This window comes from Thamnophis sirtalis, unplaced genomic scaffold (genome assembly GCF_051295495.1).
Source record: "Thamnophis sirtalis isolate CommonGarterSnake01/CBP01778 unplaced genomic scaffold, rThaSir2_p1.2 scaffold_4, whole genome shotgun sequence".
In the NCBI taxonomy this organism is placed as follows: domain Eukaryota; kingdom Metazoa; phylum Chordata; class Lepidosauria; order Squamata; family Natricidae; genus Thamnophis; species Thamnophis sirtalis.
The window spans coordinates 137,996,906-138,019,484 of record NW_028261384.1 but is presented as its reverse complement, the minus strand read 5'-3'; the positions used below and the strand labels follow the sequence as shown (position 1 = coordinate 138,019,484).

General features: G+C 48.8%; 1 protein-coding gene across 3 annotated transcripts in view; it reads left to right on the top strand.

Annotated features, from left to right (window-relative positions):
• The window catches only part of RBM23 (RNA binding motif protein 23), a 34,897-nt gene extending 18,718 nt beyond the window's left edge, over positions 1-16,179 (top strand). For 2 of the 3 annotated variants that reach the window (XM_087714217.1, XM_087714215.1), the window contains 9 exons: positions 1,454-1,507; positions 1,627-1,744; positions 2,863-3,015; positions 4,123-4,260; positions 4,372-4,437; positions 5,506-5,716; positions 12,657-12,758; positions 13,719-13,803; positions 15,188-16,179. In XM_087714217.1, coding sequence (XP_087570343.1) covers positions 1,454-1,507; positions 1,627-1,744; positions 2,863-3,015; positions 4,123-4,260; positions 4,372-4,437; positions 5,506-5,716; positions 12,657-12,758; positions 13,719-13,803; positions 15,188-15,191 — 931 coding nt within the window. In that variant the 3' untranslated portion in view covers positions 15,192-16,179. Of the gene's footprint in view, positions 1-1,453; positions 1,508-1,626; positions 1,745-2,862; positions 3,016-4,122; positions 4,261-4,371; positions 4,438-5,505; positions 5,717-12,656; positions 12,759-13,718; positions 13,808-15,187 lie in introns of those variants that run through there. The other variant, XM_087714216.1, reaches the window with a different exon arrangement.
• Positions 16,180-22,579: the final 6,400 nt, after the last annotated feature.

Below are 22,579 nucleotides of genomic sequence, written 5' to 3'. Positions count from 1 at the left end.
TTACAATGGTTTGTCTGAAAACTGGCATTTCCGCACGTTTTTCACCAAAACCTCATCCATAGCAGAACATTGATTTGCCGAATGACCATCTCAAAACAACCCATAAAATCAAGTTGTCATTTAACCAACCTGTTTTAACAACTATTACGCCTTGTGATCATAATGGACAGGCGGTGGTTATCCATAATGGATAACGGTGATAGGTCGAGGTCTATACGTTCAGTGATAACCTGATTATGCCATGAATAACGAGCAAGGCCAGTTGTACTGTGTAAGTACCCTGTTTCCCCGAAAATAAGACCCAGCTAGAAAATTAACCCTAGCATGATTTTTCAGGATGCTTTTAATATGAGCATGTTCTGACCCCCCCCTCCGTACGGTGAGTCACGCCGACACAAGGTTACTGTTAGCCACACTTTATTCACAGTAATTACTCACAGACAAGACTTTGGCAGCAACCCAGACTCCCACAGATAAGAGATACACACAAGAGATTCTCCAGCTTAGTATAACAGTTGTGTCCTGCAAAAGGTCTCCTCCCAAAATCTCTTCTTATATACTCTTGGGAGGAGCCAAATCACAACCACCTGGGCCTGATTATCTCCTATGTCTCCATAATTGCTGCCTGCGCTTCTCCGCCCTTCTCTGCCTGGTGTCCGGGACCAACTCCCTTTGCTCCTCCCCACTGCTCCAGGGCTTGATGCCAGGGACAAACTCCCTTTGACTTTCACCGCTGCTCCATGCCTCAGGCGCCTCCTGGTAGCCAACTAGCCTCTCTGGTCCCTGCTCGGAGTCTGAACCCTGCCCAGGGTCCTCCACATCTTCCAGAGCTGATTCATAGAGTCCCTCGCTATCGGAGTCTGTCGGCAGCTCCAACGGCTCCTGCTGGGCCACAACATAAGCCCTACTCCAAAAATAAGCCCCAGTTAAGATCATCAGGCAGACAGACACAATTAGTACCGTATTCTCTCCCCCCCAAATAAGACCTAACCAGAAAATAAGCTCAATGCATCTTTTGGGGCAAAAAATAATGTCAGGTTTCCTAAAGATGCCCTAATTAATTCACGAGCCTTGAGCCAAGTTTCAAAAGAAATCCCGTCATTTATTAGGAACAACATCTCTGCAATACCTGTGTGGAGTCAGATCTAACTTCAGTTTAATTATGACTGAACTCCTGTTTCTCCCCTCCCCTCAGTCTGTGTCATAAATCACATTCGCCAACGAGGTGCTGCAGCAGGTTGTAAAATTCTGCGCCTCACAAGCCTGCTGTTGTAATCTGAGATCTATGCGTGGAATTCTCTCCCTCCTTTCCTCCAATGTCAGCCTGATAACAGACGTGGAAATGCTTTACAAGTTGACAAATAATATAAGACCCGGTCTTGTTTTCGGGGAAACCCGGTCACCCTTGTGATTGTGTCGCCACTGCTGAAGTTGTGCTCTTGTTTTCTCGCAGGCGACGGTTTGGTCACAGCAAAAGTCCCCTGTTCAGAGAGAAGAGTCCCCTCCGGTGAGTATTGCAACATGGATGAGGGTGGATGGCTGAGAGATAACTCTTTAACGTGCCTCGTCTCTACTCCCCGGCATCCAGTTCTGCATCTGAATCCCTCCGTTTCTCTCCCAACACAGGGAGCCTCTGGGCAGCTTGAGCCCCGAAGAACGTGACGCCCGCACGGTCTTCTGCATGCAGCTAGCTGCCCGTATCCGCCCTCGAGACCTTGAGGATTTCTTCTCGGCTGTTGGCAAGGTCATCTTCCCTTCCCTTCTTCTCTGGCTTTGGCAAATTCTTACTTTGCCCCAAGCGAGGGTGGGCTTCTGGCCCGTTCTGTTGCTTGGTTCCCACCAACCTAGCTAGCGCAGTCTGTGATTGTAATTAACTGGAGTAGTGGCTTCCTCAGTCTGGTTTTATCCTTAGTTTGGCCTAGTGGTTAAGGTGCTGGCTTAAGAAACCTTTAGAGACCGTGAGTTCTAGTTCCATCTTAGACACAAAAGCTGTTGGGCCTAATCACCAGGAGAGTAGGAGTTCTAGTCCCACCTTAGGCACGAAAACCAGCTGGATGACTTTGGACTAACCACCAGGAGACTGGGATTTCTAGTGCCACCTTAGGCATGAAAGCCAACTTTGGCTTTGAGCCAGACTGGAAGTACTATTCCTACCTTAGGCATGAAAGCCAGCTAAGTGACTTTCGACTAATCACCAGGAGATTGGGAGTTCTAGCGCCATCTTACGCATGAAATCCAACTAAATGATATTGAGCCAAACACCAGGCGACTAGGAGTTCTAGTCCTACCTTAGGCATGAAAGCCAGCTAGGTGACTTTGGACTAACCATCAGGAGACTGGGATTTCTAGTCCCAACTTAGGCACAAAAGCCAGCTGGATGACTTTGGGCCAGAGATCGGCAACCCACGGCTCTGGAGCCGCATATGGCTCTTTCGTCACTCTGCTGCGGCTCCATGTCACAGGTCAGTTCTACAATTGATAGGGCTTTCAGTTAGGACAGGTAGAGGAAAAAGGATGCCTCGCTAGGAGGAGACTTTATGGTGGGGGGGACCAGACTTCCGGTTGTCTCCAGAATTGAACGGGGGGCTTCCGGTTAGGACTTGGCTCTTCGAGTGTTTTAAGGTTGCCGACTCCCTGCTTTGGGCCAATCACACTCGCCCAGCCCAGCCTTGGCCAGCGGGTTGTTATAATGGGGCCCATAGGAGGAATGCATATTGTCTACATTCACGCCCTTTACTTTATAAAAATAATAAGAGCTGGAATGAAAAATCTAATGAATAAAGAACAAAGAAACGCAGGCATGAGACATGCTATCCTTCGGACTCTTCTGCTAATATTTTCCCCAATGGTTCCTTTTGCCAGGTGCGTGACGTACGGATCATCTCCGACCGAAATTCCCGGCGCTCAAAGGGCATCGCTTATGTCGAGTTTTGTGAGATACAGTCGGTGCCGCTGGCCATCGGGCTGACAGGACAGCGCCTCCTGGGCGTACCGATTATCGTTCAGGCTTCCCAGGTTTGAAAACTTTTATTTAAAAAATAACAACCCTAGTCTTGTGGTCCGCCAGCAGGGCCAGCAGCAGATTCGGATAGTGAGGAGGTTGGGGAGGAAGATGGGCCAGTCCTGGAGTCAGGGGAAGGCTCTGATGAGGGCTCTGTGTCAGAGGCAGAGAGGGGGCCAGAGCCGTATGCCAGTTATCAGATGCCTTCAGGGTCAGACATCAGTGAAGTGTCAGGGTTCCAAATAGCATCCAAAAGTAAATCAGAGTCCAAGGCAAAGTATTGCTCAAAGTTCCAATTTATTAAGAGAGCCATGTTGGCACATCTGGGAAAACCCAAATCTGAAAGCTTACAGGTTTTCTCCGCCTAGTTGAAAGTTCAAGACCTTGCTCCCACACCCACAAGTCCATCACATGGTCCAATCTTCCACTGCCAGGCTGGAAGTTCCACCCATCCAGTTTCTGTCAGGTGCAGAGATGCAGAGACAAAGGATGACCTTGGCTTTCTAGAAAGAATTTTGTTTTGACTACACATTAAGTAACTCCGTACAATCCCCCCTCCCATTTTCCCACAATAGAAAAGGGCATAGTAGAATAATAGAAAGTGTGGCAGGCCAAAGATAGAAAAGAAAATTCCAGGCCTGGCATGTGGCAGAAGAACAGCTGGAGCCTGTTCCCAGTGTGCGCATGCGCAAAGTTGCCAGACGAAGGGAACAGCTAAAGAACAGGGGCCGACTTGGGAGTAAGGCCACAGGTGGACGATGAATGGCTCTTCCCAGAGGAAAGAAAAGAGGAGCGGAAGGGGAGTGGAGTTTGCAGGAGACAAATTAGTTTGCTTCATTGGTTCTGAGACTCCTCGCCAAGTTTTGCCGAGATACCCGCCTAGCAGCTCTCCAAGCCAGAGAAGGTCTGTGACTGTAAATCGTCCCTTGAAAGACTTTGCTGGACATGAATGAGCAAAAGTCACAGTCAATTTAATAAAGCGGCTTTTTGCCGGGACGAGGAGTTTGGGAAGCCTCACTCAGAACATCTAAAATCTACACGTGAGGGCTAAAACAAAATAAACTGGGTTATTTCTGGCTGTTTTTTGACGCCCCCTCCCTTTCCCCAATCTGTGGACATAGGCGGAGAAGAACAGGCTGGCTGCCATGGCGAACAACCTTCAGAAAGGCAGCGGGGGCCCCATGAGGCTCTACGTCGGTTCCCTTCACTGCAACATCACCAAAGAGATGTTGCGCGGGATCTTCGAGCCGTTTGGCAAGGTAAGGTGGGAGGGGGACAGAGAAGAGGGGAGGGGGGTGGATCCCCGAAAGGGGGGGGGGATGTCCTTGGCTTTTCTAAAGGGGTGGGCACCTTCTCTCTCTCCTCCATAGATTGACAGCATCGTCCTCATGCGGGACCAGGATACCGGACAGTCCAAAGGCTACGGCTTCATTACCGTAAGTTGGGTGGATTTTCTCCACGGCGGGGCAGAGCGTAGCCTTATTTATTTATTATTTACTTATCGTGTTTCCCCGAAAATAAGACAGGGTCTTATTATCTTTTGACACCCACCCACCCCGAAATAAGCGCTTGGCCTCATTTTCGGGGAGGTCTTTTTTATTATTATTATTATTTTGTATTTTTTTTTTATTTTAATTGAGCAAAAACACACACAAAAAAATCATCCTTCATTACATCTTGTAGAAAGCGTGTCGATTGATTACAGATAACTTTCGTGCATTTATTCCACAGTCATTACTTATAGTTCATATTAGATTATACACTTTAAAATCAAAATTTCAGGCTATATTTGTACAGATGCTGTTAAAATGGATGTGGCTTTCTGGAAGTATACATTATTCTCTGCTATTTAAAAGAAGATACCATAGCACTGGGCCTCTTCAGATCAAGCATTTATTTTAAAAAGCTTCTTCATTTGGTTAAGTTGTCTAGAACATTGATAAAACAGTCTTTAAGAAATAAGTCTAATAATTTAAACATTCTATAGGCATTTATAGTTATTGACTTGCCTCCTTGCACCAAACAGTCTGTTTCAGTTTTGCCTGATTAGAAGAAGAAGAAAAATCTGCTTCTGCCTCCCAGCAATTTGACTCCTGACAGCAAATAGCAAGTTTCACTTTCAGTTTCAGTTTAAGCATGGGCCTCCCGATCATCAGCTGTTTCAGGCTGCCATAGCCTATTGCTGCCTGCATTTTCTCAGTTTGCTGCAAGGAGGCAAATTGCTGGGAGGCAGAGGCCAAAGGGTGGGGCCAGTGAGTGGGTGGGTCTACATTCGGTTTATAAGACGAGCCCAAATTTTCACCTTCTTTTTTGGGGGGGAGGTGCGTCTTATACTCAGAAAAATATGGTAGATCAAATAAAGAATATGATTGTAGATTTCAGTTGTTATTGCACAAAATATTTATGCCCTGGCGACACCCTGTTTAACGGAAGATGGATTGTTTATATTAAAATAAAATCAAAACTTGACCAAAAATAATAATATTTGGAACCCTGCTCTCCAGTTCGCAGAAGCCGAATGTGCCCGCCGTGCCCTGGAGCAGCTGAACGGTTTCGAGCTAGCCGGCCGGCCCATGCGGGTGGGACAGGTCACCGAACGGCTGGACGGCACCACCGACATCACTTTTCCCGACGGGGCGGATGAACCCGACCGGTCAGCTCTGAGCTTGGGGACCACCGGCTCCCAGCTGCAGCTGATGGCGAAGCTGGCCGAAGGTGAGAAATTTGGAAGTGGGGAATGGATTCTGTTATACGTTTGGAAAGGCGCAGCAGGAAGAGAATAACTCCTTTCGGGATCAGAGAGTCCTCGACTTAACAAACTGTTTGGTCACAGTTCAAAGTATTTTTTTTCCCCGACTTGTATTTTCATCTGATGGGATGTTCTCATTTTTCCAATTTTGTGCAAATATGATTCTCGCTGCTGTCAATACATGTAGCATTAAGTATATATTGTTCCTTTGTCATAGCTTTCTGGTATTATACCTGACAAAAATATTTCTGGCTTTAAATTGATTTGCTGCTTAATCAATGACTTAGATGAGGAGATAGATAGGGTTAGGAACTGGGTATGTCTAGATTAATGAAATGAAGGACTAGGGGAGACCTGATAGCAGTCTTCCAATATCTCAGGGGTTGCCACAAAGAAGAGGGAGTCAAGCTATTCTCCAAGGCACCTGAGGGTAGAACAAGAAGCAATGGGTGGAAACTAATCAAGGAGAGAAGTAACTTAGAACTAAGGAGAAATTTCCTGACAGTTAGAACAATTAATCAGTGGAACAGCTTGCCTCCAGATGTTGTGAATGCTCCAACACTGGAAGCTTTTAAGAAGCGGTTGAATAACCATTTGTCTAAAGTGGTGTAGGGTTTCCTGTCTAGGCAGGGAGTTGGACTAGAAGACCTCCAAGGTCCCTTCCAACTCTGTTTTTCTATTCTATCATCATTTCCAACCATGTATGATAAAGTACTTGGAATCTGATTGCATTTCCAACATTTGGCAGACATTTTGTTAAACATTTTTGCCAATCTTGCCGGTGGCAAATGCCACCTATAAAACATTTTATAAAGATTTTCTTTATATGCAGTATGTCAGTTTACAATTTCTATCCCAAGGTTTTTCCCATTTATCTAATTCCATAGTATAGCCAAAGTTTTTTTCCCCATACTATCATTGTTTGTTTTACTTGTTCATCTTCAATTTTAAAACTTAATAGGTAATTGTATACCATATTTTTGGCATATAAGACGCTCTGAAGTATAAGATGCATCTAGCTTTTGGGGAGGAAAACAAAGGGGGGGAGGGAATCTGCCGAGGTGGCGCAGTGGTTAAATGCAGCACTGCAGGCTACTTCAGCTGACTGCAGTTCTGCAGTTCGGCTGTTCAAATCTCACCGGCTCAGGGTTAACTCAGCCTTCCATCCTTCCGAGGTGGGTAAAATGAGGACCCGGATTGTTGTTGGGGGCAATATGCTATACCCGGATTGTTGTTGTTGGCAATATGGGGCAATATGCTGACTCTGTAAACCACTTAGAGAGGGCTGAAAGCCCTATGAAGCGGTATATAAGTCTAACTATTGCTATTGCTATTGCTCTGCCACTCAGCAATTTGCTTCCTTGCAGTTCAGTCTGATTGCAGGCAAACAGCAAATTGTATACCATATTTTTCGGCGTATAAGATGCATCTGGTTTTTGGGGAGGAAAACAAGGGGGGAGGGGAAATCTGTCTCTGCCACTCAGCAATTTGCCTCCTTACAGCAAACGGCCCATTTCAGTTTCAGCACAGCCTAATTAGCACAAGCCGTGGATTGTCAGACCAATTTCAGGCTGCAGGGATTGCCATAGCCTATTGCTGCCTCCGCACGTCTCATTTTTCTGCCTGTTCCTGGCGGCGGGGATCAGAATGGGTGGGAAATGGGAGTGCGCGGAGGCCCAAACAGGGTGCGCAGAACCGAAAAATGGGCTGCTGAGGCCGAAAATGGGGCAAGCGGAGGCTGCAATGGCAATCCCTGCAGCCTGAAGCAGCTGATGGTCAGGAGGCCACTCCAACCGACAATCAGCTGCTTGTGCTAATCAGGTTGTTTGCTGTTTGCTGCAAGGAGGCGAATTGCTGGGAGGAAGAGGCCAATGGGCAGAGGCCGGTGGGTAGGTTTATAAACTACATTCGGTTTATAAGACACACCCAAATTTTCATCCTCATTTGGGGCGGGGGGAAGTGTGTCTTATACTCCGAAAAAGACAGTAATATTCAGTTTTTCATCTGTCCCTAATAACGTCAAGTGTTGTTGGTTCTTTGTCTAGACTCCATGTTTTCGCATCTTTCTCTTATCTCGGTTGTATTTGCAAGTGTGGCCACTAAGCTAAATCTACCCCTTGATTTTGTAGTCCCTATCCGCTTTTAGGTTCCCCGATTCTTCTTTAAAATATCTTTATGGGATACAATTTTTCCCAAGTTAACAACATTTGGATGTATCAATGCTTCCGCTGTAGAGAACCAGACTATTCCAACTTACAACTGCCCTGAATGAAGGGACTTACGATTGCTTTTCACACTTACGACCGTTGCGGTCCCATGATTTACATTCCGGATGCTCGACAACTGGTTCATATGTATGACGGCTGCAGGGTCCCGTGTGTGTGTGTGTCATATGACCATCTTTTGCGACCTTCCGACAAGCCGAGCCCACGTGGAAGCCAGCTTCGCTTAACAGCCGGGTGATTGACTTAACAACGGCAACTGATTCGCGTAGCAAATGTGTCCAGAAAGGTTGTAAAATGGGGCCAAGCTCGCTTAATGGCTGCCTCGCTTAGCAGCAGAAATGTTGGGCTCCATTGTGGTTGTAGGGTTGAAGGACTCCCTGTGTCCCATCAAGATGCAAAGTGAACATTAGTTCACATCAGTTAGAGCTGGCTAATGATGTTTCCCTTGGTCTTCTCCCATCTCCAGCGGCACTTCCTCTCTTAAGCCAAGCCCATCGTTCTCCCGTCTTTAAGAAAGATTGATCTTTAAGATCGAGCAATAGCAATAGCAATAGCAGTAGACTTATATACCGCTTCATAGGCCTTTCAGGCCTCTCTAAGCGGTTTACAGAGAGTCAGCATATTGCCCCCAACAATCTGGGTCCTCATTTTACCCACCTCGGAAGGATGGAAGGCTGAGTCAACCCTGAGCCGGTGAGATTTGAACCGCTGACCTGCTGATCTAGCAGTAGCCTGCAGTGCTGCTCTTAACCACTGCGCCACCTTGGCTCTTATAGGAGCGATCCTATAAGGTTGGCAAGATGGGAGGAAAAGAAATGAGTGGGAAATGCTAAAAGATTTCTTCGGCCTATGTTCTGACTTCCCTAGGCTTCCCCAGTAGCATGAAGCCTCGTCCCGATAAACCCCTTTTATTTAATTGACAGTGAATTCCTCTCCAGCAAAGTTTTTCCTCTCCCACAGTCTTTCAAGATAGTTCACCGTTACCGACCTTGGTCAGGCTTGGAGAGCGGCCAGGCCGATATCTTTCAGATGCCGCAACACTTGGCAAGGATGCAGGAATTGAACGAATGGTCTCCTGCAAACTCCACTCCCCGTCGCTCCTCTTTTATTCCCTCTGGGAGGGGCCATTCACCGTCCACTTGTGGCTTTACTCCCAAGTCGACCCTGATTTTTTAGCTATTCTTTTCTCCTGGAAGCTCTGCGCAAGCGCACACTAGTGAGCTGAGGTGGCGCAGTGGTTAAATGCAGCATTGCAGGCTACTTCAGCTGACTGCAGTTCGGCTGTTCAAATCTCACCGGCTCAGGGTTGACTCAGCCTTCCATCCTTCCAAGGTGGGTAAAATGAGGACCCAGATTGTTGTTGGGGGCAATATGCTGCCCCATGTAAACCGCTTAGAGAGGGCTGAAAGCCCTATGAAGCGGTATATAAGTCTAACTGCTATTGCTATTGCTACACTGGGACAGGCTCCAGCTGTTCTTCTGCCTCGCTGATGTCCGACTCCAAAGGCAGCTGATAACCGTCAGACGGCCCTGGCCCCCCTCTCTGCCTCCGATGCAGAGCCCTCCTCAGAGCCTTCCCCAGACTCCAGGACTGGCCATCTTCCTCCCCATCCTCCTCACTGTCTGAATCTGCTGGCCTAATCTTGCTCGGTTAGGTTGTGTAGGAGTTTTATTTTTTGAATCAGATAAATCCCATACATTGCATTCTCTATGAATAATATGGCCCTGGCTCCGGGGGAAATTGTCAGACAGTCACGATTCCTGCTCGGTTTGGTAGAGGAGGCAAATGCGCGTTACCTGGAAACATAAAGAGGGGGGAAAAAGAGCTTAGTGAGCTATCTATCTATAGCTAGTCCTTGACTTACAACCTCAGTTCACCCTGGGAACTTTCATTGCTAAGCAACGCAATTGTTAAGAGAGTTTGTCTCGTGATTCTGCCTGATTTTATAATCTCTTTTTGGTCGGGGTCATGAACGGAATTCAGCTTTGCCCGTTGCTGGTCAGGAACCAGCAGGAAAGGTTGCAAATAGTGATCGCGTGACCCCCCAGGACACTGCAGCCGTGGCAACACATCCGTAATGGCGAAGCTATGGCATGCATGCCACAGGTGGCACATTAGCCATCGCCCAGCTCAGCTGCACCGTCCCTGCACGTGGGCCTCCCTCCGGCCAGCCGATATTCGGGTGTCTGCTACACATGTGGGAAACACGTGTGCGGAGGGCGGGGGAGTCTTGTGTACATGTGGGGGGGAGTTATGCGCAGGGGCGGGGAGGTGCATGCGCAGGGGGAGCTGGCGGGGAGCAGCACCCTGTTTTTTGGTTCAGGAGGCTTCAAGGAAGCCTGCTAGGCCCAAAGCGGGGTGCATGTGGGGTCGTGCACATGTGCAGGGAGTCGCAGGGGTCGAGCGCATTCACGGAGGGTCATGTGCTGGGGGGGCATGTGGGTGTGGGCATGTGCCCGCACTATCTCGCACCTGCACGCAGTTTTGGCATGCGAGGACACAGGTTATCCATCACCGCAATGCATGCTGGTTGGCCAAGCTGTTGGGCCTTGTCAGCCGCCGGTCTCTCCGGCAGCCGAATCGGATGAGGCAGAGTGGGAGAGTTCCGAGGGGGAAGAGGGAATGGAGTTGTCAGAGAGGCAGAGGCAGAACATGGGCCGTCCCATCAGCCCCCCGGTGGGGAGTCAACAGCCCCCAGGCCTGGAGGTGACTGATGAGGAAGAAGAGCTGGTCCAGTGCCTGACGTGTGGATGTGCAGAAAGCAGAGGAGAGGAGAGCAGTGGAAATCTATGAGCCGGTCCTCAGGATGGAAAAGCCACCTAGCTCGGGGGATAAAAGGCTGGCGGAGCGGAGACGAATAAGTGTGCCAGATAACTATTTGCCTCCCTGTCCGTCAGCCACTGATAGTCCAGACTTGTAAATCCTGTTGGGAACGATATTGGAATCCTTACTTGGGAAATCTGCGGCCTTGAGAGTCAGGTGCACCTTCGGACCATGTGTGTGTGTATCTCCGCTGCTGAGCAAAAGAGCGAGGGAATCTTCCAGGACTTTCGTTATGAGTGCGTGTGCATGTGAGAGAGAGAGACTGACACTCTGATTCTTGGTGTGTTGGAGCCATTTCAGGGCTCAGAACACGAGTCTTCAAGTCACAATCGTACAACTGGGCACTACGGCAGTTCCAATAAAAAAGAGAATATCTGTAACTCAGGGTTGACATGACGGGTCCTTGGTGCGCTCTGAGCAGGCTTGTTTCCTTGCAGGCGTTTCGTGACTCAACTAGGTAACAACCTCAGTGCTAGAAGGGAGAGAGGTGTGTGGAGAAGGAGAAGGACTAGGGGTCCTTGGTGCTCTCTGAGCTTGCTTGTTCTCCTGTGCGCTGCTTGGGGAATCTAAACACAGGTTAACTTTGTCCATTAGCCTAGAGACTGAGTTATGTAAATTGATGGCCACGCCTCCTCTGACTGAACTAGTTCAGTTTTTTTAACTCAGTCCGGCCTACAGAGACGCAAAAACCTTTCTCTCTAGGTTGTTAGACAAATTAATCGTCATTATTATTATTATTCAGCTTGGATTCCTTTTGAAACTCCTTTTGTCTGACAGCTTCTGGGTTTCTTCCACGGAAGTATTTCCTTCATATAGGTTCGTTCCATTTGGCAACTAGGTAGCATCCTCGGTGCTAGAAGGGAGTGGGGCTTGGGAGAAGAGGAGGAGGAGGAGAGGAAGGGATGGAGGAGGAGGAGGAGGAGGAGAGATGGAGGAAGACTGTAGGGTCCTTGGCGCTCTCTGAGCTGGCTTGTTTTCTTTCAGACATTTCATGACCCAACTAGGTAACATCATCAGTGCTAGAAAGTGAGGTGGGGTTTGTGGAACGGACAGGAGAAGAAGGACTTTGGCGTCCTTGGTGCTCTCTGAGCGTGCTTGTTTTCTTGCGGACATTTCTTGACCCAACTAGGGAACATCATCCGTGCTAGAAGGGAGTGGGCTTTGTGGAGGAAAAGAAAGCGGGGAGGAGGAGGAAGACTGGGGTCCTTGGTGCTCTCAGAGCTCACTTGTTTTCCTGCAGACGTCTCATGACCCAACCAGGGAACATCATCAGTGCTAGAAAGGAGAGGGGTACGTGGAGAAGAGGAGAAGGGGAAAGGGGAGGAGAAGGACTGTGGGAGTCCTTGATGCTCTCTCAGCTTGCTTGTTTCCTTGCAGACGTTTCATTGCCCAGCTAGGTAACATCATCAGCGCTAGCAAGCAGCCCGGACGATATTACCTACTTAGGGTAATGAGACTTCCCAGAAAAGGAGCAAGCTGAGAGAACACCCTAGACCCCTCCTCCCCCTCACAACAGTTGCAAGTGCGAAGACCGATCATAAATCCCTTCATTTCAGCACCGCCGCGACTTCGAACAGTTGCCAAACCATTGGTCGTAAGTCGCGGAGCGGCTGCCTTTCCATCTTTGGAGGCGTATTTCATCTATTTCTTCACTTCTGGAGACGGGAGACTTGAACCATTTTCAATTAAAGACCCAACATAACAGACCTCCCTGTCTGTTATCAGCAATATCATGGGGGGGGGGGCGATGCCCATAAGTCACAGCTGGAATACTCTGTCCTCCAGAGCCTCGATTTGCGTCATCCTTGTTCTTTCCATCCCCAAACCCCAAATATCTTGTGTTTGGTCCCAACACAGCAGGTTCTGGGATCCCACTGACCACCACGGCGGCGGCCCAGGCTGCCCTGCAGCTTAACGGAGCGATACCTTTGGGAGCACTGAATCCAGCTGCCCTGACAGGTAAGGCAGGGCAGGGGGGGGGGATGCGGACTGGACGGAAAGGAGCCATTGGGAGTGGTCCTGAGAATGGGGGAATGCATCGTTAGAATCCTGGCTCAACGTTTCTCAAACCCAGCAACTTTTAAGATGGGTGGACTTCAACTCCCAGAATTCCCCAGCCAGCAAATCCAATCTCTGCGACTTTAAGATGAGTGGACAACAATGCTGTCTGGGGGATTCTGGGAGTTAAAGTCCATGCATCTTAAAGTTGGCAATTTGCTGGCTGGGGGATTCAGGGAGTTGAAGTCCACCCATCTTAAAATTGGCAAATTGTTGGCTGGGGGATTCTGGGAGTTGAAGTCCACCCATCTTAAAATTGGCAAATTGCTGGCTGGGGGATTCTGGGAGTTGAAGTCCACCCATCTTAAAATTGGCAAATTGCTGGCTGGGGGATTTTGGGAGTTGAAGTCCACCCATCTTAAAATTGGCAAATTGCTGGCTGGGGGATTTTGGGAGTTGAAGTCCACCCATCTTAAAATTGGCAAATTGCTGGCTGGGGGGTTCTGGGAGTTGAAGTCCATGCATCTTAAAGTTGGCAATTTGCTGGCTGGGGGATTGTGGGAGTTGAAGTCCACCCATCTTAAAATTGGCAAATTGCTGGCTGGGGGATTCTGGGAGTTGAAGTCCACCCATCTTAAAGTTGGCAATTTGCTGGCTGGGGGATTCTGGGAGTTGAAGTCCACCCATCTTAAAGTTGGCAATTTGCTGGCTGGGGGATTCTGGGAGTTGAAGTCCACACATCTTAAAATTGGCAAATCGCTGGCTGGGGGATTCTGGGAGTTGAAGTCCACCCATCTTAAAGTTGGCAATTTGCTTCTTACATTACACCCAAAATCACCCCAATTTAGCATCTTGTTTTTCCCCATGGGAAATTGTTCCCGGGTTCCTAACACTTTTTTCCCCTTCCTCTTACCCCTGTAGCTCTTAGCCCAGCATTGAATCTGGCTTCACAGACACTGGCCTCCCAGTGCTTCCAGCTTTCAGGCCTCTTCAGTCCCCAAACAATGTAAGTCACTAAACAGCAAAGGCGGGGCGGGGGGGGGGGGGGTTGGCAGGAAAGGAACTTTTTCATGTTTCTTTATGTTCCAAATTTCACTTGCAGACCTTTAGAAACCTAACTAAGTCCTGGGTGCTCTCTGAGCTTGCTTGTTTTCTTGCTGATGTTTCATGACCCAACTAGGTAACACCATCATTGCTAGAAAGGGGTGGGTGGGTGGAGGGTTGCAGAATGGAGGACGAGGAGGGAGGAGTAGGAGGACTCTGGGATCCTTGGTGCTCCCTGGTCTTTGTGGTAGACGTTTCACGACCCAACTAATTGACAACCACAGTGGTGGTAGGGAGTGGGGTTTCCAATGGGGAGGAGCAGGAAGAGGAGGATTTGGTGGCGATGGTCTATGGCAGGGGTGTCAAACTCGCAGCCCACGTGCATCACACATTGGTCACACCCAGTTTAGCGAAGGGAGGAAACGTCCCGAGATGTCATGTGATGCCTCCGTGACGATGCAAGTTTGAAACCCCCAACTTATGGTGTTCTGAACTTGGTTGCTTTCTTGCAGTCATTTCATGACCCACCTAGGTAACACCATCAGCTTAGAAAGGAGTTGGGTTTGTGCAGTGGAAATAGAGGAGGAGGAGGAGGGATAGGACTGTGAGGTCCTTGGTGCTTTCTAAGCCTGGTTGCTTTCTTGGAGACATTTCATGACCCAACTAGATAACGTTATCAGTAGCAGCAGGAAGGAAGGAGATAGGATACGGGTGGTAGCCTTGTGGGGGTCCTTGCAGCCCTCTGAGCTTGCAGGCATTTCATGAGATAGCTAGGTAACATCAGAGAGGGAGTGAGCTTTAGTCTCATTTTATATCCCGGTGAGTTGCCCCATCAGTGTTGGCAGGAGTGGTTTTAGCGACTTGGCCTTGCAGATTCTCTGGCGCCAGGGGTGGGATCCTACCGGTTTAACAACCGGTTTTCGGAGCACGTGCGCGCATGCACAGTTCCCAGGGTAATAGCTGAGATCCGGCGGTCCACTCAGCCGCGCCTATCAGCTGGGCTAAAAAACAAGGAAATGCAGGTAGGTGTAGCTTAGGCTGGCGGGCCCACCTGAAGGTCAGAGCTACCGGTTCGCCCGAGCCAGGGCGAACTGGTAGAATCCCACCCCTCTCGGGCGCCCACATTCATTCCTCAACCCCTAACTGCCCCCATCCCATAACTTCACTCTCCCCTTCATCATCGTTTTCCTTTGGTCTCCTACCCTCTGCCCTATTTTCCCCATGGAATGGTGAGTGGCGAGACCAAGGCATAGAGGAGGACATGGAGAAGGACCTTGAGGGAGGGAAGGAAGGAAGGCAGAGTGGAGAGGAAAGTTGCTAACCTTATTTTTCCCCTTCTTTTCCAGGTAAGGCCACCCAGTCCACTCCCCCTTCCCACCCTCCCTCTCCCACGGAGCTCGGAGGGGGAAAATGATCATCTCTACACCATTACCGCTTCACCTGGCACCCCCTCTCCCCCCCCCCCCAAATTGGATCCAAGCCTGGGGGTGTGTGGATGAACTTTGAAGGAACTCTCCCTCTTTGGGGACACGCGGGATGGGGTGGGGGGGAAACAACCCTTCTTAACATGAACTCTGATTTTATTCCGAATGTCCCTCCCTGGGCAAAGGGGGAAGAGCTTGTATGTTGACCCCCCCTTCTTTCTCCCCTCCCCCCTGCCCCTCCTCAAATCACAATTGGAGGAGAGGTGCATTCACAGAGACTGGAGAGACCTCCCCCCCCCCCCCCCAAAAAAAAAGAGGTGGAATTGCAAGATCTTTTCCTTTCGGGGGATTTCTGGGGGAGGCCAGGAAGACCCTTGGCCCTTTCCTCTCTTTCTCTGTCTCTCTCTCTTTCTCTCTCTCTCTCTTTTTCTCCCACCCCTCTGCTCTCGGGTGGGGCTGTGAGCCTTTACTCGGATGGCCTTGGGCGTTCCTCGAGGTCATGACGGATCTTTGCTCACGCGCGCGTTGTAAAAAAAAAAAAAAGTGAATAGGCACAGACCGGCGGGTGGGTGGGTGGGTGAGTGGGTGGGAGGCCCACGCGGTGTATATCTCTTCTCCCCCTCCCCAATTTGTATAAAGAGGCAGCGTAACCCGTGGGGGATCTTGGGTGTTTTCCCCCCCTTTCATTTTTCTCAAATCTTTGTCTCCCGTTCTTGATGTCCCCGTTTTCTGGATGCGCCCGTTCCTCGGAGTCCTTCGGAGACCCCTCCCCTCTCCTTCCCCCCCCCCTTTCCCTCCTTTCCAGATTTTCAAAGGTGTATTTTGGGTTTTTCTTTTTATCTCTTTCGATTTCCCTTTATTTTTTTTTCTTTTGCTTATTAAATGAATAATTAAAAAAAAGTCACCAAATGGAACCGTGTGTACGTCTGTTCTTTTTTTTTTTTTTCCAAGCGGCGTAGGTGGGAAGTTTCTCCGGTAAAAAACACTTTAGGGTGAGGCTAAAATATTTGGGAAGGGAGAGATTTTTCTCAACATTGAGAGCCCAGCAACAAAGGAAAGGAATCTGTAGCCAGAGGACTGGAAAAGAGCTGATGTGGTTCCCATCTTCAAAAAAGGGAAAAAAAATAGATCAAGGAAACTACAGACCTATCAGCCTGACCTCAATACCAGGAAAGATTCTGGAAAAGATAATCAAGCAACGAATTAGCGAACACCTCGAAGTAAACAAAGTAATAGCCAAAAGCCAACATGGGTTTGTCAAAAACAGATCATGCCAGACTAATCTTATTGCATTCTTTGACAAGATTAGTGGATCAGAGGAATGCCGTCGATATAGTTTACTTGGACTTCAGGAAGGCATTTGATAAGGTTTTTTTTTTTTTTAATTAGTATTTGTAGGGGACTCAGGGCGGCTCACACAAAACCGGGAAGGGGGAATACAGACATTAAGATAGAAACATATAATAAAATAGTGGGCAACATACATTCATCATTCGGGAGGGGTAACTATCATTGTCCCCAGGCCTGACGGGTGAGCCAGTTCTTCAAGGCTATGCGGAAGGCTTGGACGGTGGAGAGGGTACGAATCTCCACGGGGAGCTCGTTCCAAAGGGTCGGGGCTACTGCTGAGAAGGCCCTCCTCCTTGTAGTTGCCAGCCGACACTGGCTGGCCGATGGGATGCGGAGGAGGCCTAGTCTATGGGATCTTATTGGCCGCAGGGAGGTAATTGGCAGAAGGCGGTCTCTCAAGTATCCAGATCCACTGCCATGTAGGGCTTTATGGGTGACTAATAGCACCTTGAAGCGCATCCGGAGATCGACAGGTAGCCAGCGCAGCTCGCGGAGGATAGGTGTTATGCGGGTGAATCGAGGTGTACCCGCAATCACTCGCGCGGCTGCGTTCTGCACTAGCTGAAGTCGCCGGATGCTCTTCAAGGGCAGCCCCATGTAGAGCACATTGCAGTATTCCAGCCTAGAGGTCACAAGGGCCCGAGTGACTGTTGTGAGAGCCTCCCGATTCAGGTAGGGTCGCAACTGGCGCACCAGGCGAACCTGGGCGAATGCCCCCCTGGTCACAGCCGTTAAGTGGTGGTCAAATGACAGCTGTGGATCCAGGAGGACTCCCAAGTTGCGAACCCTCTCTGAGGGGTATAAAATTTGACCCCCCAGCCTGAGTGGTGGAATATTAGTCAAATCTTTGGGAGGAAAACACAACAGCCACTCGGTCTTTTCTGGGTTGAGCACAAGCTTGTTAACCCTCATCCAGTCCATAACGGCCTCAAGGCCCCGGCTCATCACGTCTACCGCTTCATTGAGTTGGCACGGGGCGGACAGATACAATTGAGTATCGTCCGCATATTGATGGTATCTAATCCCGTGCCTGCGGATGATCTCTCCCAGCGGTTTCATGTAGATGTTGAATAGTAGGGGGGATAAGACCGAGCCCTGAGGCACCCCATAATTTAGGGGCCTAGGGGACGATCTCTGCCCCCCCACTAACACCGACTGCGACCTGTCCGAGAGGTAGGAGGAGAACCACCGTAGCACGGTGCCTCCCACTCCCACCTCCCGCAGTCGTCGCAGAAGGATACCATGGTCGATGGTATCGAAAGCCGCTGAGAGGTCAAGGAGGACCAGGATGGAGGAATATCCTTCATCTCTGGCTCTCCAGAGATCATCAATCAATGCGACCAGGTAGACCATAACCTACTACTAGATAAAGTAGAAGAATGTGGGTTGGACAGCATCACCACCAGAGGGATTCGTAACTGGCTGACCAACCGCACTCAACGTGTAGTCCTCAATGGAACTGCATCTACATGGAGGGAAGTATGCAGTGGAGGACCCCAAGGCTCTGTTTTAGGCCCAGGACTCTTCAACATCTTCATCAATGATTTCGATGAGGGGATAAATGGGAAACTCATCAAATTTGCAGATGACACCAAGCTGGCAGGAATAGCCAACACTCCAGAAGACAGGCTTAAGATACAGAAGGATCTTGACAAACTTGAATATTGGGCACTATCTAATAAAATGAAATTCAAGGGTTAAAAGAGTAAGGTTCTACATTCAGGCAAGAAAAAGGAAATGCACAGGTACAGTATAGGTGGTACCTTGCTCAATAGTAGTAACTGTGAGAGGGATCTTGGAGTCCGAGTGGACAACCATTTAAATAGGAGCCAGCTGTGTGCAGCAGCTGCCAAAAAAAGCCAACACAGTTCTAGGCTGCATCAACAGAGGGATAGACTCAAGATCATGTGAAGGGTTGATACCACTTTATAAGGCCTTGGTAAGGCCACACTTAGAATACGGCATTCAGTTTTGGTTGCCACGGTGTAGGTGTAGAAAAGATGTGGAGACTCTAGAAAGAATGCAGAGAAGAGCAACAAAAAGGATTAGGGGACTGGAGAACTAAAACAGACAAAAAAACGGTTGCAGGAACTGGGTATGTCTAGTTTAATGAAAAGAAGGACTAGGGGAGACATGATAGCAGTCTTCAATATCTCAGAGGTTGCCCGAAAGAAGAGAGAGTCAAACTATTTTCCAAGGCACCTGAGGGTAGAACAAGAAGCAATGGGTGGAAACTAATCAAGGAGAGAAGCAACTTAGAACTGAAGAGAAACTTCCTGACAGTGAGAACAATTAACCAGTGGAACAGAAGTTGCCTCCAAAAGTTGTGAATGCCCCAACACTGGAAGTCTTTAAGAAGATGTTGGATAACCATTTGTCTGGAACGATGTAGGGTTTCCTACCTAGGCAGGGGGTTGGACTAGAAGACCTCCAAGGTCCCTTCCAACTCTGCTATTCTATCTATCTATCTATCTATCTATCTATCTATCTATCTATCTATCTATCTATCTATCTATCTATCTCTATCTATCTATCTATCTCTATCTATCATCTATCTATCATCTCTATGTCTATGTCTGTATCTATCTCTGCCATTCTCTTTTCCCCACAGAACTCCTTCTATGGGGAAAATATTCTGTCTGCCAGGAGTCCCCTCCCCTTTCGCCCCAAATCTCCACGAGCAGAAGCTACTCTGAAATACAGTCCTCAAACCTGCGACCACAGGTGAGATCAAGGGAAACCTCCGTAGACCATTGCGAGCCAGAATTTCTTTCCCTAAGCAAGTCAATTGTTAATGATGAGCTGTGGCTGATTTTATGGCTGTTTATTGCCACTGTTGCTAGGCCAATCGTTGCGGTTGCTAAGCGAGTCACATGGACGTTAAAACAAATCCACCTTCCACCCCGCTGACTTTGCTTTTGAGAATGGGCTGGGTAGGTCGCAAATGGCGCTCACGGACCCCCAGATGCTGCCACTGTCGTAAATGCCGCAAATCCTGGCGTTACGACAGTTCATTTAGTGTCCATTCAAGAGTTACATCACTGAAATGAGTGACTTACGACTGTATTTCACACAGCTGTTGCAACATCCCCAGAGTCATGTGTTGTGGCCCAGCAGGAGCCATTGGAGCTGCCACCAGACTCCGACAGCGAGGGGCCCTATGAGTCGGCTCTGGAGGATGTGGAGGACCCTGGACAAGGTTTCGATTCCGAGCAGGGCGCAGAGAGACTCTTTGGCCACCAGGAGGCACCTGAGCCTTGAACCAGTGGGGAGGAGACAAGGGAGAGAGCCGGAAGCCAGTAGTGAGTTGTTCCTGGATGCACGCCATCGAAGAGCTACTAGGCGTCAGGAACAATTATGCAATTACAGGAGGTGATTGCACTCAGCTGGTGGTCATTAGGCTCCTCTCCAGACTATAAAAAGCTACTTGTGCACACACCCCTCTTTGCAGAAGTCAACGCAGGGTTGAATGTCGGAGGACATTACTGTGAGCTTGGCAGGCTGGATTGCTGCCAAGCCTTATCTGTGTTTATTGCTGCCCGAATTTGTCTGAGTTGCTGCCAAGGTCCTTATCTGTTTGTTCTGCTTTGCTTTCAGCCACTGAGGTTTTGGCGTCTTGCTATTAAAGTACATTCCAGTTAAGCTTGTTTCGGCAGTTGTTACTGGATGGAGGAGGGGTCAGAACAGTCATGTGATCAAAATTCGGATGCTTGGCCACTGACTCGTATTTATGACGGTTGCAGTGTCCTGGAGTCACACACAGGTGGTTTTCAGCCGGTTTGGATCGGTTCGTCTGAACCAGTAGTGGAAATTCAGCTCTATGCCATCCTATTTAGGCACAAGTCCCCGGGGAAGCAAGTTTCATTTAACTACCATGTCACTAACTGAACCTCTGCAGTGATTCACTTAACAACTGTGGCACAAACGGTCATACAATAAGGCTAAACTCATTTAACAAATGTTTCACTTGCGACCTAACAAACAATTTGGGCCGAATGGAGTGGGTGGGAGTGTCGTACGTCGAGGACTTCCTGTCCATGCCAAATGCCCAGATTTTGATCGCACAATCACGAGGGCACAATGGTTTTAAGTGTTAAGGATCGGCCGTAAATCACGGTTCAGTGCTGTTGTAACAGAACAAATAGGTTGTAAGTCGAGGATGATGCATTGATGTTCTTTCTGATCCCATCACCCTGGAGATGGCCAGGTTCTTGATTCCACAGTTGGTGTGATAGATCTCACAACAAAGTAGCACTGAGATACACAAATAACTGGATTTTACGACACAAAATAACAGATTTAGAAGGGACCTTGGAGGTCTTCTAGTCCAACCCCCTACTTGAGCAGGACAGCCTAGACCATTTCAGACAAACCTCTTAAAAGCTTCCAGTGTTGGAGCACCTAGTGGCAAGTTATTCAACTGGTTAATTGTCCTCACTATCGGGAAATTTCTCCTGAATTCCAGGTTGGTTCTCTCCTTGATTACTTTCCATCTGTTGCTTCTTGTCCTGCCTTCTTGTACTGTGGAAAATAAATTGAGCCCCTCTTCTTTGGGGCAGCCCCCCAAATATTGGAAGTCTGCTATCATGTTCCTCTTGTCTTCTAGGTGCTCACTAAGAAAGGATTTTTCAAAATGACCATCAGATCATTAGTATTTCTTATACAGTAATTAACGCACTCTGATGCTAAGGAGTTCTACTCCCCCTCCCCACCTGAAAAGAACTCCGTTCCAACTGCCAGTTGCCTCACATTCCGTTACCTCAGTTCAAACTGGCAGACATTCCACTCCTTCACTCAGGAGCAGTCTGGGGCTCTTTAGAGTATTAAACGTCGGTACCTCACCAAAATGTCTACGCCTTCCACCTATGGAACTGCTTCCGGACTCAAGGCAGCGGGAGCGATATTCCCTTATGTGTTTCAATCACCGACCACCACTGAGCCAACGGATTGTGAACTGAATGTCTCCTGCATAGCCCAATCACATAGTTTGGTCGCAAAGCACAGGTTTTTGTGTGTCCTTATAACGCATCTCGGTCTTTCTTGGTATTGCTTATTCCTTGGGAGAGGGGGTGTCTAGTCAACTCGCCACAGCCAACTTGCCACGGCCAACTTGCCACAGCCAACTCAACATGGCCAACTTGCCACAACCAACTTACCATGGCCAACTCAACTTGGCCAATGCACCACAGCCAACTTACCATGGCCAACACACCACAGCCAACTTACCATGGCCAACTCAACATGGCCAACTCGCCACAGCCAACTCAACATGGCCAATTCGCCACAGCCAACTTACCATGGCCAACTCAACTTGGCCAACTTGCCACAGCCAACTTACCATGGCCAACTCAACATGGCCAATTCGCCACAGCCAACTTACCATGGCCAACTCAACTTGGCCAACTCGCCACAGCCAACTTACCATGGCCAACTCAACTTGGCCAACTCGCCACAGCCAACTTACCATGGCCAACTCAACATGGCCAACTCGCCACAGCCAACTCAATATGGCCAACTTGCCACGACCAACTCAACATGGCCAACTGACCACATGATACCTTGCCATGGCCAGGTCACCACAGGACACGAGTTCAGGGGTGAAATGCTACCGGTTTTGGGCGGGTCCACCTGAACTGGTAGTTTAAAAAAAATGGTTCCAATGATCAGCTGTGCTGCACAATGGTAGGAACTTTTTTTAACTTATTTTTTTTAGCATTGGGGTCCGTTTTTTGCTCCCAGGAGCTTCCCTGAGGCTTCCTAGGCCAAAATCGGGGGATTTGGGGGAGTGCTGCGAACAAAACGGAGGGGAAAAGGAGAGGGAGGAAGGACCCCAAACCTGGTACTAGACGCAGCTTCCGAGGGTACTTTGAAAGAGCACAGCAATCCAGGGCTGGAAGGGACCTGGAGGTCATCTAGTCCAACCCCTGCTCCAGCAGGAATATTGTTAACACGAGTTTCTGTCTT